Below are 14,107 nucleotides of genomic sequence, written 5' to 3' on the forward strand. Positions count from 1 at the left end.
TCCTTATCTTATTGGTTTATTCGATAAGGGGCAGCGCACATTGATAAAACATTTCTGTAAATTTACCAGAGTAAGCTAAAAGGCTATTTTTTCATCTGTAGTCCTCACAGGCAGATGTTGCAAAATAAACCTAAAGACCGAAGATAAGCGTTTTTGCACGCTTTACAATGCATGAAACGCTCAAGATTGTCAAGTACAAACAAGACATGCAACACAGAGGCTCTCAAGGTGAACACACCCAAAGAAAAAGAAAATGTTAAAACAGGAAGGTGAACCAAAAACAGTGCAATGCTGCAGCTGTCAGAGAAAGAAGAAAGGGGAAAAAAACCAAAGCGTTTATGTCAGAGGCTCAGAACATGAACGCATGCGTATGTGGAAACCTTAAATCACTCAGACTCAGCCAACCAACAAAAAGGACGTTTGTATGCAGGTCGGTCGGCAAAGACAGACATCAGGTGACAGCAGACAGATCAAGTGAAGTTCAACCGAGGCAGACAGATGTGCGGTTACATGCTAGTGCTGACAGCGCAGGCCACAAACTAACCGTTTAAAAAAGAAAAGAGTTTAAAATGAACTATACGTTTGTATTTTTCGAATGGCCCCTGCGATGTTGTTCCATTGTAGTGCTGCTTGCACTGAAAAGGCAGACTGGTTGAAAGCACTTTTCCTGAGTGTTTCCCGTCTTGCTGCACCTCCTGATATCCAGGGAGAGGTCAGGCCATGTGTCATCTTCTACATGAGACAAAGATTGACGTATTTAATCATGTTTCCCCAACTAAACAAGTTATATATCTTTAGTATAGGGCAGTGATGATAAAGAATGGATTTTTTTATCAAGGATTTTAAGTGTTTGTTTATAAAAGGACTGTAGTGGTTTTAGCCTGTGACGGGTTGGAAAGGCATGTATAAGCATGTACGTCTTAGCTGCCTCTGTTGACATGTAGCTTCGAGTGAACCTGAATTTTGATAAATTGAATTTGACCCGGTTACAGACCTTTTTACACCTAAGGTTTGAATGAAAATTTGGAATCAAAAAGTACTCCAAGATACAACCTGTAGCGTCTCCCGTGATGCAAAAACATCTGGCTCTACACCAGCAGATTGGGTTTTGGTAAAAAAGCATTGTTTTAACCATGCAGATACGTGAACCACAGAGTTAGTGAGATCATTTGAAACTTGTGGCATTTTGCTACGATGCAAGTGTACGACAGTGTATTTGCATGCATTTGGATGTTAGTGCAGGCCGTGCTGATGGCACATCCGTCTTCTATTTGGGCAGATTTTGCAAAAATGATTCAATCCATTTAAGTATACCTGAGTAAAAAGTGTAGCTGTGCAACTTGGACAAAAGAATATCGGAACATTGGAGGACCCCCGCCCCACCCAAATGGGTTGTCCTGCTTTGTTTTAAATGAATGGCATTGTACTATAAAAACTTCAAAATATTATGTTTTCTTTATGAAATAAATATATATAACATCACTTAAGCTTATTCCTTCTTTTCAAAGAAAAAAAATCAAATAGCAATGTAATTAACCTACTTTCTGTGCAATCAACACATTTACCCACAATTAACGGCAGAAGTAATGATCTCATTAAACCGGCTATACTTCTTCATGGACGTTTAAACCTGCATCGTAAAAGCAGCTGACTGTTTTTTGGGGTAATATCATAAAGAGGTGTAATGTTGTTTTGCTGAGCTACATATCTTCAGAACCTGTGGTAAATAAACAGGAAGTGATGTCTTGGCAGTTCCCGCTATGTGCTGCGCAACAGCAAAGGAACTTTCCATTACATATGCACCTTTCATAAATTCCACTGAAATCCCTTTGACACTGTTCACACAAAGTCAGCCTTCACCGTAGTCATGTTTAATATTGGTAAAAATACATTCATCAGTGTGTAGTTTGTCCACAGGACGTATAAATCTTTCAAAACCATTTGTTCTCCAATTCATGTGTCACCATGTCACAGACATCTCTGTCCCGACAGGATCATCTTTGTGGCATCTTGTTTCCGTCATCAGTGACACTCATAAATTGCCAGAAGTGTTTAAAAAACGTTACTTTAACCACACGCCATCTAAAAAGGGCCCCTAAGGAGACGTTATGCTCCATGCCATTTATGAAATGGAAAGAGATATAAATTCACGCTTAACTCAATGTAGTCCGATCAAACTCAATGGTAATGTAGTGATATCCACTCCAATATAAAAGTCAATAAATATATATACAGATACATAAATAGTTCCATGTTATCAAATAAATACAGAGTACTTTATACGGCAAAATGTCCACAAGCTATTTGCATTTTCATGAATATGATTCCTCTTCAGATTCCAGGCCAGCCAAGTTCCATCACCTTTTATCATAGTTTGCTATTGATGTGGTCGTAGCTTTCATTGCCTGCCCATTCCCCCTGAATCGGGGGCACATCTGCATTTTCAAGAGAGCAGCGACACTGCATACAGATTCATGTGTGCACATTAGTCCACTTGGAACATTCCAAATCCTGAGCCACTCAGCTCCAGTTTCCAGTTGTCCAGTCCCTCCTCTGGCACAGTCATCTGAGTGACCAGCACACTCTGGTTACTCAGCTGGCTCACTGTCCAACACTTTCTGGTCACAGGTGTGAATTGATCGACCGGTTTCGTAAGGTGCACCTGGCAGGTGAGCTTGTCCCCCACACGCAGGCTGAGGATGCCGTCCGCGCATTGGTGTGTGCACGTGAGATTCAGATCGATGTATATGAAGTAGGTCCCTGCATGTGTGGCCTTCAGCGAATGATTGTTCTCGTCAAAGAGGAAGTTGCTTCCAACAGAAGTTTGGTCGCTGTAGTTGACGGGAGCCCATTGCATGTTGGAGGATTTTAACTCGCCTGCAGGAGGAGACAACACCTCTTGTTAGGATGATGTTTACAAAGTAAAAGAACAGGCTTCTTAGTATATATTCCTTTCCGGTGTTGTCTTGAGTCTCAATTGATTATGTTTGTGTATTGAATATTGTATTTTTGTAAAAACATAGGACAATCTGTCCCCTAGGAAACATGTGCCACAAGTGTGTTTAGTAAATCTAAACAGTAAACTTACTTCTGATGGCTTCCAGATAGACAAACTTCTGCACCTGTTGGACATGGTAAAATATACAAATTGAATGAAATGGTGCACACGACATGGACAAAATAAAGATGGAAATAAACAGATAAAGACAATTGCACAAAAGTCATGAATCTTTTGTCTACCTTGTATTCGTGAGGGGGGTCCTTTGCAGTCTTTGACGTATCCATCATATAAGACGGAGACTCGGAGTGCAGTTTGGACTGCAGCCGCATCACCACAATCACTCCTCCAGCGGCCCCGGCCGTCACCGTCACCAGCAGAAGAAGGATGGACGCCACGAGGAAAACGTCCAGGCAGCTTCCACGGCGGCGCTCGCTCTGCTGGAGAGACTCTTCGTCCATCTCGGTACTATTCTATACTATATATGAAAGGCTTCGATTGGAAGTGGTACAAATCCAGGTGTGTTTTAGTCCCGTTCACAGAGCGCGTCCTAATGCGAGTGTCTCCGAGCTCCATCGTGGCTCCTTTATAGCGCGCTGACCTTAGCGCCGAGTTTCAGGCGCGGGAGGGAAAATGCGGAAGTCATGGATTTCCCCCGCTCACTGTCACAGTCTCACAGGGCGCCCACTCGTTTTGCTTCACGCAAAGTGAGGAAAGGAGACGGCGCAGACTTTCCGAGGCGCTCACGGGGCGGCCGACGCGCAGCGCGCGCCGTGGAAAGCGAAAGGGAAAAAAGACGCGCTCCCCTCCGGCGGCCCGTGTTCCGACGCACTTCTCGCTCCGCTCAGAAACTCATGCGCCTGGCAAAAGTTGCACAATGGAGATAACGAAAGCCGTGATTGCTCTAAGGTGGCATGATTACAAAAGTAGCGTCTTTTTTGCAACTTAACGAAGAAAAGAAACGTGCGCGCGCGCGCGTGTGTGTGGAAGTGTCATCATTAGGCCAAAGAAAGCTGGCCGTCACTCATTGTTTTTTGGCACAGGCCCTGTCAGCTTGTGTCAAAACCAAAGGATTTCCCCACTGTATGACGTGAGTGTGTGAGTGTGTGCGTGTGTGTGTGTGTGTGTGTGTGTTGAGGGATGGGGGTGGGGGGGCTAAATTACACAGCTATCTTTGATTGTCTCCAACAGGGAGGGGCTGGCTATCACCAACAAACCTAAAAACATTCATGGATTCCACCTTCTTTACTCATCGTATCTCTTCTGCCGGTGTGACTTGGTTTTAGGTGTTATTAGGTGTCACCACTCTTGCCCCAGACATGTCAAACTCAAGGTAAAATTGTACCTGGCCCATGAGAAAATATCATATGTCTATCGTAACTGGCTCACCCGGTCAATATGGCGCACACATCTGATACTAAACGTCCCAGAAGGCACTGCAAAAGCTAGCGACAGATCTAGCGCCTCTGGTGTAGAAGGCTGACCGGCGAGCATCACATGGGGAGACATGCATCCTGGTATCCAGTATCGGGTATTAGGTATTGTATCAAAGTCATAACTGTACTCTACTGCACATGGCCTTCTAGTCCAGTGTTTTTTTAATTTGGTCCCTCTGTGATTGAGTTTGCCACCTCTAGCCACCTGGACACTGACAGACGGAGCCGTTATCTTTTAGGATAATTTGTGAAATCTCTCGTACAAGGATTGACACAACGGGGTATTCACCCTATGAGGCAGCCCACAATGTTTCACTTTTTTTGGAAACCACCGACTGGTTCTTGTTTTAGTTTTATATGCATTTTGCATGCATACCGCTGACACAAAAAACAACATGGATGAAGTCATTTTGTTGTAATCATCCAAAATAATGTTGTGTAAGGATATTTTTTCAAGTAGCCCACTGACTCGTCGATGCGTGAGATCTGTGGTCCGCAAGACAATAGATGTATGTGAGAGACAGAGAACAAGTGGGAGGAAAGGTGCTCAATGGTGAGGTTTCCTATGAAGAGCTTTCATTAGAACACATACACACTGTTGGACTTGCACTCACCTGTCGTTTATACAAATTAATTTCCTGTTGTTCCTGTGATTTTTAGGGGGTTGTATTTCTATAGCAAGCAGGCTGCAAACCAAAAGCAGTAGTTTCAGTTGTAATTAAGTAAGAAAGTAAAATGTACCTTGCAGTGCATTTTACAGAGCAGGATCACAAACTGCTTTACGGGACAAGAATTCAGCATAAATAAGAAAACGCAGTGAGTGGCACGGACTGATCTGCAATTGTTGTACAGTCCTTAAAGTTTCCCTGGGTGATGTTTCCTCTCTCAGGCCGCAGGACAGACGTCCCCATAAACCCCGAATGGGTTCTAAAATCACGTGAAAGATGGATTCTAGCAGGAGAAGTGTGGTCAAATAATGAACAGGCCTTTCCAACTGATAGCAGCTCACTTTAACCCCTTTAAAAAACCTCATGAAAAATAGTTTTTCTGTCTATTTGACATATATATGTCATATTTATATATATATATATATGTCATATATATATATGTATATATAAATACGGTGGATTATCAAATGTTGAAAGTTCTTAGTATCTCTTACGAAATTGAAGGTCTCGTACTTCAAAATATAATTTACAGTAGTTAACTTTTATTTATAATCTTCTACCGTGCCGAAACACAGACAACGGAAAACGTCCAAAAGCTTTTGTGTTTAAATTTAAAAAGACAGCACATGAATCTTACATTTTAGTTGATGTGAAATGGATTTAAACATAAGTGCATTGTCATGTACGGTTGTAAAACAAAAAAGAGATCTTATAGTTATAGTGTTTATTTATTGTAGTTTTCAGGAACCAGTGCTGCAACGCTGCTGTAAAGCGGGAAATCATTGAGAAACGCTGAGATTGCATTATTCACATCTGTGGTTAATAAAGGGCCCTTGAAAGTCCTCGCCAAGCAAATAACATTTTGTTGTGGGGAAATTAAGAATTGAAATATGTTATTTCCGTGGCCTAATAAGGTTTAATCCATATCATAAGACGAGCTGCTCTCTCTCAAAGCAGAAAACCAGGGATTTAGTGCGGCAATCGATTGCGAGTCAGAAGTTGATGCTTCCAACTTGTTTGCATGTATTTGCATTGTATTTGTGACCTAAATGCGTCCCAGTGCTCATCATGGACTCCTGGTGCTTGTATGGCAAGTCTTTGAGCTCCACATCTGCAGAGGACCTGCAGCATGAGCCACAGCTGTATGGATGTAGTAGGATCACTGGGGATCTCGCAAAGAAGCACAAATAAACTCCAACGTGAAAGCAGAGTATTTCAGAAAACACTAGATCAAACATTTTGAAGAGGTAATGTCATGTTGTTTTGATTCAAGCGTATTTCTGTCGGCAAACTCGTGGCAGAATGACGGTTTCACTGAACTTGAACTTGTAGTATGTCGCTGTTTTATTTTACAATTACATGGAATTGCAGCATAAGTCTCCAACTTGTATAACATACCACACTAATAATTATTTTTTTAGAATAATGTGTCAGTACTGTCAATGTCAAATATGTATTAATTCAGTCTCTTCTTATTGTACAATGTATATTATGATTGTATTCTTTAATAATTATTTCTTCTTTGAAAGTCTGGTTTGTGGCTTTGATGTTAAATGTCTGTAGAACCCACTGAGACCTTTTCTTTTACAATGCATAAATACATTTTACTTTCTCACGCTTACTTTCCAGACAGAACTTAACCTGTGACCTTATGATTGGCAAAACACAGCTTCAGCAATTAGAACATCTGAGAAAGAGCGGTGGGAAAAGTTTTGGGGTTTGTTTGTGTGGGGGGGGGACAGATAGATGTTGGGAAGTCAGCCTGAAACAGACCAAATGAGGAAAGTAGCATTTAGCATGACATTAAGTTTATAAGAGGTCAGATGCTCCTGCAGGGAGAAACCCTGGGTCTTATGTTCCCTAATGAAACTAATCCCACGTGGTTCTGTCAGAAGCACAACAGACACCTCCAGGGTTTCCAGATTCGCTTTGCCAAGCAAGTTTTGACTGAAACCAGCAGCGTATTGGTTTGTCACTGAAGATATATGGGAAGAGATAGTGCTGCAGGGGATCCGTGTGTGGGAGGGTTTACCTGTCTTGGCACACTTGGACATACCCAGACGTGCCCTAGTTTTTAGAAGAGCTAAAGTTTATATCTATAACTACGGTTTATAGTTACATTTCCATTCCCTAAAAAAGACCCCTCCGCTGACCCCCTGTGAGCTCAACTCTTTCTTCACTTACCCACACACATACATCCTGTACCTTAGAAGTGCAACATATAAAATATACATAATTAGCATTAGGGGAGGTGTACATCTACTGTTAGAACCTGTAGCAACCTGTCACTCACCAGGTAGCACACTTTCCATAGTTTCTTCTGGGGTCAGGATTATGGGCTTTTTCAACAAAAATAACCAGCGCTGGGCTTTTCTTTTACGGGGAAGTCACTGTTGATGTTTTCACTTCACAATTAGAAAAGTAGAAGTACAGCGTCATACTCCCACTCTTCCTCTCAGTACAAAACAAAAATTGCTTACCATCAGCAACGTAGTGAAATAAATCCTCCCCCTTTTCTTTTTTCATTGACTGAAGCAGAGGGTTCAATTGTAATTTAGTTTGTCTGTCATGTCTCACGTTGTTAATGTAAACTTTCATGGGAAATATAATCATGATCTTGATCTGTTACAACTATTCATTCCCCTCCCAATGAAAGGAAACCAAAAGAAACATGATGTAACAGGGTCATAATAATAAGGGAGTCTGGGTTTATTGACGATGACCCAAAAACAATATCACAGCGTGTTCTTACTGTAATCTGCATTAACAGTTTACGAAGTGTATTAAATGTATGTAATCTATACAATGTGATCTTTAGATTAAAACAAAAGCAAATTCATTTTGAAAATGTTACAATTCAAATGCATCAATAAAGTTTCCATTTTTTATGGACTCACAGTTAAAGTATTCTTTTGAAATGTTTCTCATTAAGTTAAAAAATAACTTTGTGAAAGTTTTACATTCGTTCAAAAGTAAGTCATAAAATCCAGGTGTAAGGTGAATGATATGTGACGTATGTGGCTTTCTGTCATGATCGTCACACCCCTTAATGCATTACCTAATCGGGGGGGGGGGGGGGGGGGGGAGAGAGAGAGAAAGAGAGAGAGAGAGAGAGAGAGAGAGAGAGAGAGAGAGAGAGATGGAGTTCCCCGCTCCACCGCGGTCCAAATCTTCAGCGCGTCCTGCAACGAGTCAGGGCAACTCCTGCAGAATGTGTAATGACATTCCAAATGCTTAAAAAAGACACCATAAATACTGTGTCGACTCGTGCAAGCACTTGAGCTGCAGTGAGTGTTTGATTTACTCGGAGCCACCCGTCATGTTGGATAAATTGGGGTCTCAGTGCGCCGGTGTGGTGGTCTCCAGCGCGGACCTCCAGCTCAAACTGACGGACAACAGGAGCAGCCTGGGGATGGAGAGCGGCACAGGGAAGAAACTCCTGGAGGTCACCGGTCCGGCTTTATCCAAAAGAAAACTTCTGATCGGTTTAGATCTCTTCTGCCTCTGCCTGGGTAAATATCAAAATGTGTTTCATCAGTAACTTGCTGTGTTGAAGTGGACCAGGAACGAACACAATATCACCAACGCACCTGTATATAGTGTCATTCGTACCAAGTAAACAGCATCAAATAAACCATTGTTCTGATACACTGTGACCGGTCCATGTGGTTTGAAGCCTGTTTGCATTGGATTGCAGCAAAGTATTTAGCATACGTTGTTCAATCATAAACCAAGTAGGCTATATGGAAGTGAACAGCATATAAATAAGGGAAAGTTGCTTTTGGACATGTATGCATATTTAAAGGGGAAAATATCAATTTGTCGATTTAACTAATCAATCGATTTAACTAATTTTTTTAGGCAATTGTGTCTTCTCCTGCTGCAACCTCTCAATGTACGAGGCTTTTCTCTTGTGTTGTCTTGTGATACTACCGGTGAATATCTTTGGTCTTGGTCCGGCAAAACAAGCCTGTGATCTTATCATCATGGGTGTTTTTAATTCATTCATTCATTGTTAACTTTGAAACTAAAAGTGACCTCCCATAAACAATGGCATTCATTCCTACAGAGTACCTCTGCTGAAGGTGAATTTCTACCGTGTTCAGCTATGTTCCGCTTCGTTTCTGTCCCTTTTTATTTAGTCAATAAAGACGGTGCGGGCCTGCATTCGGGCATGTGGGCTTTCACAGTACGGGCAACCAATTAGACAAATTAAGCACAAATTAAGTTTACACATGGAAGGAAAGAAGGAAAGAAAGTTTTTCTTGGTCTACATGTATCCCTCGCTCTCCTTCTTCCACTGCCAGCTGCTTTGTTCATTTGCCGAGGGAATTCTACAGTTTCCATGACAACCTCCAGTTCTCAGGGTAGAGCCGGGCCAGGGGGAATTGTGTTTGGTTTATATAAAACATGCACGATCCACCGTGTGTGTGAACGCATGCGTGTGTGTGAACGCATGCGTGTGTGTGATCGCTGCTCTCTGCTACGGTCCCTGCAGTAGACGAGCTTATGTAATGTCAGCTAATTGGAAAAAGGTTGTTTGTAATAACAACAGACATGAAGCTCTCTCTTTCTCTACTGTATGTGTGCAGGCATGCAAGACGGAGACAAAGATAGAGGGGGAGGGGGGAGGGGGGGGGGGCACACTCATGAGACAAACAGAGACAGTGGGAGGCTGGTTCTGGCCTGTTGCAGCATTTGCTCCTTGTTATGTAGGGTAGAGAACTGTCACAAACAACCCCCTCTTTCTCTTCTCTTCTCATCTCATCAACAGACACACACACACACACACACACACACACACACACACACACACACACACAAACACAGACAGGCAAACGCACACACAGAAATTCAAAGCATTGTTTCTTTTAAAACGATATTCCTTGTTGGACCTTATCCATGAACTTCTGTTCACTCCTTCTTTCGCCAGCGTCACATGGGCATCGTTACTAGGTTTCTGAGAGCTTTTTTGCTACTGATACAAAAAACATTTCTATCACTTTTGTTTGTTTTAGGATGTATTTTGTTCTGCAGAAATCTTGCATTGCTGCGTGTGTTAGAGTCAACATTGCAATTTGAAGGAGTTTGGCTGCTTTGGTTACGGGTCTAAAGCCCTGTAATCAGCCATGTGAGGCTGTACTTTGTCAATTGGAAATGCTAACATTGCTCATAATAACAGTGACATGTTAATGTTAGCAGGTAATTAACCATTTTCCTGTCTTAGTTTAGTGTGCCAGCAGGCTAACACTTAAGCATAAGCTAAAAAAAAGAATTGTGTGTAGAGTTCTGAGAGTATAAGGCATGCTTTAAGAAAATGTGTGTAAATAAGACGAGAAAAACTGTAAAGGTTTGGGGCAAATTCAAGTGCTTGACAATTCAACAATTCAATTAACTAAAGTTAAGTACTGAACAGATTACGTCTTTTTTTGTTTGTATGTATTTCAAATGACACTCAGTCCTCGTCTGCACAGATGTATGGACACACACACATTTGGATACACACGCATTTTTGCATCCCGTTGTTTTGCACTTTTTTTTCTCCTCACAGCATCATCTCCACATTCCCATCCCGGAGAGGAATGTCTATACTCCCATTGGGGATCATTGGGTAGGAAGGTCATCTGCGTTCTCTCCCTCCTTCCCCTACAGCCTCCATCCCTTTCTTTGCGTGTGAGCTGAAGGCAATGAGTCCGTACAGGAGGGGCTTCATGTGCGGGGACCCCAGCATCGCCTACCCCTACGTGCAGCGAGAGGCCATACCGGACGAACTACTCATCGCGGGAGGCGTCATCATCACAGGCCTCACCGTAAGTGCTCGTCCTCGTGAACTCTGTATTCATGTGACACGATGTGAGGGTACAACGAGAACGTCATGTGACCTCCAGATCGCCCTCGGGGAGTGCTACCGAGTGCGTTTCAGAGGCGTCAGCTCCAAGGCGTTTGTGAGGAACCTGTACGTGTCCTGTCTGTACAAGGAGCTGGGCTGCTTCCTGTTCGGCTCCTGTGTCGGCCAATCACTGACCAACATGGCCAAGCTGAGTGTGGGGCGGCTGCGACCGCACTTCCTGTCTGTGTGCGGCGTCACCTATGCGTCCCTTAACTGCACACCTGGAACCTACGTGGCAAAAGTGACGTGCCGCGAGCCCGACCACCGGCTGGAGGAGGAGGCCAGGTGTGTGTGTGTGTGTGTGTGTGTGTGATAATGTACAGTGTTATTGAACTGTGTTATCACGCGCGTGATGTTATTCTCTATACTTCTCCATATTTTTAGGAAGTCCTTCTTCTCTGGTCACGCCTCCTTCGCGATGTACACAATGCTCTATTTAGCAGTGAGTATCATCCGTCCATCTGTCTATCAATCAATCAATAACACATTTTCTCCCCCCCACGCACACACGCTGGCACGGTTTACTGCAGCTCCAATTACCATCTCTCTATAAAATGCAGAGAGAGAATGAAACGGGGAGCCCTCCTCCGCCCAGTCAGCAGCAGAAAGCGAAGCGATGAAAGAGGAGAGGGAGAAAGAGAGGGACTAAAGGAGAAATGGGACAAACAGAGACGGCTTTGTTCTGCTGTGGGAGGAGTGTGACCTCGCCTCACTGCTCTCCTCCATTGTGCTAGTGTGTCTGTGTGTGTGTGTGTGTGCAGGCTGCTTCATTTAAATTACTCTGTTAGTGTCCCTGAGCGAGTGCCTGATGTACATGTGCGCATGCAGCATATTAATGTGTGTGCCATCCATGTGTGTGTTGGAGGTCTTGCTTGTTAAACATGGGGAAAAAAGGTAAGATGAAAAACAAGCCTCCATCCGGCGCGCCAACAACACCCCGATCAACAGAACTTTAGATGTTGGAAGCTTCATTACATTCCTTCAGTTTTAATATTCAACATATTGTGCCTCATTCCCAAACTACACTTTTAGGGACCAACAGGTTCAATGTGTTGCAATGAAGTCTGAGGCAGTTTAAATGAGTGCAAATTTGTTTGGTAATATAATGTTGTCCTCACAAAAAACTTTGAGGGCTTTGTTTTTATGCAGTTGCTAGGCAACCACCCAATGAGTGCTAACATCAACACTGACCCTGAACAGTATGCTACCTGATAATTATTATTCCAGTTTGAATTAATGGAAAAGAATTTACTTAAATCTCAAGTATCGCATTGATTTACCTCCAGGCCTCCATATTTATATAGACACCCAACAAATTGGGAAAAATTCTAAACGCTTCAACTATAAAAGTAAAACTGTAGTACCTGTTTAAATCAGGGAATCTCTACTTGATCCACCTTAATTCCGGGTTTCCATGCATTCAAAAGACCGCTCGAAAATGACATCCTGCAGAACCTTGGTCACTATTCACAGTAACAATGTTGACCCTGTTTCTCTAAATAACATGTTCATTCTTTCCATGTAGTTTTACCTTCAGGCTCGGTTGACATGGCGTGGGGCTCGGCTGCTGAGGCCGGCCCTGCAGTTCTTCCTGGTTCTGCTGGCGGTCTACACTGGTCTGACCCGCATCTCGGACCACAGGCACCACCCGTCCGACGTGCTAACAGGCTACATACAGGGAGCCCTCACGGCCTATTGGGTGGTCAGTATAACCTCTCCTGCTTAAGCGCGTCACCCCTCTGTTAAACGTGGGTTTGACGTGTGCGTTTGTGTGTTTTCGCAGGCCTTCCACATCTCGTCCATGTTTAAAAGCTCATGTGCCGATCTGTCTCCGACTGAGACCCCGGAGAGCCCCTTGTCGCCGCACCACACCGTCTGCTAGACCTCGCTCCCACCGACCCCTCTGGGTTCACCTCGGAAAGACAAGAAGTTTGAAGAATGCGAGACCATTTCCTGTGAAGTCCAACCCGGGAGCTCAGGACGTGGACAGGCTGAGAGGCAGAGTGGAGCCTGTGAGACACTGCAGGCCACTCAAAGGACAAAGGGGGGGGGGGGTGCTGTGAAGGACACTGAAAGCCTGATCTTTTGTCCATGTGGTTGACCTTAGCTTCACATTTGATACTTACCTGTGAGATGGGACGACAGCCACCACTACCACACCACACCTGTAAATATATATGCAGATTTTGTACATTTTGAATTATACTGTAAAAGCACTTTTTGTTAGTATTATCAGTTAACACTTTGTAATAATTTTCTACATAGCTTGTAATATATTTTATACAAACAGTGGATATAAGTTGTACTGTAGCTTTTTTTTTTTTTACATAAACCCAGTGAATGTAACGGTGTTGAAGGACTAAGAGGCACAATTAGCGAGAAAGCAACTCATTTCATGTAGTTGTGTAACTTCGATGTGGTTTGTCTGTTAGTGTTTGCATTCAGTGTGTTGTTGTGTGACTCGGTGGACGTCTACACAATAGACAGCTCTCAAACGTCTCCATAATGCTACTTGTCACTCCAAAAGCACACAGGTCATTAAATAAAAATGTCATTTTTTTAAATAATCATCGTCAAGCAAATAGTATTTTGTGTTGATGTCGGCCTTCCCTCTTGCTGAGGGCCCGAGTCGTGGTTCTGGTTCTCCCCCTTTGCCTCCTTCCCTCCAGAGGGCCCAGCGATGAGCTCTTCTCCTCCCAGCTGGATGTAGACTGCGGGTGTTATCTCCTCCCCTTCGCTTAACGCTATCATCCTTTTCCCTGTTTGACCATCGTTGCATCACAGGCTACAGAAGATGCAGAAGATGCTACAGAAGAAAAGAGCTTTGAAATTTCACAGCATGTCCAGATTGTTGTTTTATTAGATTTATTTATGAAGTATCAAAAGTAAAAGTACTCATTGAGCAGATCATTGGCCCCTGTTGGAGTTCCATTATTATGGAGGATTTTATGGGAATATTAGCACTGATGCATAAGAAACATTTCAATTGTAGCCGGATGTGGCAGATAATTTAAGACTATACTGACGGGTTGTACGTTTGTAAGAATACTTCATATTAAACTCATCATATGTTTAATAAATAGAAGCTTTATCTACAAGTAATTAGTAGCTGTCA

At 43.0% G+C, this 14,107-nt stretch overlaps 2 protein-coding genes across 3 annotated transcripts; one reads left to right on the top strand and one right to left on the bottom strand.

Moving 5' to 3' along the window:
• Window positions 1–1,714: 1,714 nt before the first annotated feature.
• Window positions 1,715–3,864, bottom strand: LOC119218268 (uncharacterized). Its single transcript, XM_037472561.2, has 3 exons — window positions 3,241–3,864; window positions 3,089–3,122; window positions 1,715–2,877 (listed from the first exon to the last, which is right to left on the bottom strand). Exons 1-3 carry the CDS (start codon window positions 3,457–3,459, stop codon window positions 2,486–2,488), a joined length of 645 nt encoding a protein of 214 aa, XP_037328458.2. The 5' UTR covers window positions 3,460–3,864; the 3' UTR covers window positions 1,715–2,485.
• A 4,358-nt stretch (window positions 3,865–8,222) lies between these two features.
• Window positions 8,223–13,559, top strand: LOC119217399 (phospholipid phosphatase 3-like). Of its 2 annotated transcripts, none has more exons than XM_037470968.2 (6): window positions 8,223–8,614; window positions 10,755–10,912; window positions 10,991–11,277; window positions 11,377–11,434; window positions 12,518–12,694; window positions 12,776–13,559. In XM_037470968.2, exons 1-6 carry the CDS (start codon window positions 8,422–8,424, stop codon window positions 12,872–12,874), a joined length of 972 nt encoding a protein of 323 aa, XP_037326865.1. In that variant the 5' UTR covers window positions 8,223–8,421; the 3' UTR covers window positions 12,875–13,559. The 2 variants fall into 2 exon arrangements, with proteins under 2 accessions (XP_037326865.1, XP_037326866.1); XM_037470969.2 differs by having other exon boundaries at window positions 11,081–11,277.
• The last annotated feature ends 548 nt before the right edge of the window (window positions 13,560–14,107 follow it).

Source organism: Pungitius pungitius, chromosome 9 (assembly GCF_949316345.1).
Source record: "Pungitius pungitius chromosome 9, fPunPun2.1, whole genome shotgun sequence".
Classification (NCBI taxonomy): Eukaryota; Metazoa; Chordata; class Actinopteri; order Perciformes; family Gasterosteidae; genus Pungitius; species Pungitius pungitius.

Excerpts from the sequence above, each read along its gene's own strand:
- LOC119218268 (XM_037472561.2), bottom strand. The coding sequence starts at position 3,459 with ATGGACGAAGAGTCTCTCCAGCAGAGCGAGCGCCGCCGTGGAAGCTGC. Across the intron at positions 3,123-3,240 it reads ACCCCCCTCACGAATACAAG|GTGCAGAAGTTTGTCTATCT; the intron begins GTAGACAAAAGA and ends CATGTCCAACAG. Across the intron at positions 2,878-3,088 it reads CTATCTGGAAGCCATCAGAA|GCGAGTTAAAATCCTCCAAC; the intron begins GTAAGTTTACTG and ends CTCCTCCTGCAG.
- LOC119217399 (XM_037470968.2), top strand. The coding sequence starts at position 8,422 with ATGTTGGATAAATTGGGGTCTCAGTGCGCCGGTGTGGTGGTCTCCAGC. Across the intron at positions 8,615-10,754 it reads TCTCTTCTGCCTCTGCCTGG|CCTCCATCCCTTTCTTTGCG; the intron begins GTAAATATCAAA and ends CTTCCCCTACAG. Across the intron at positions 11,435-12,517 it reads ACACAATGCTCTATTTAGCA|TTTTACCTTCAGGCTCGGTT; the intron begins GTGAGTATCATC and ends CTTTCCATGTAG.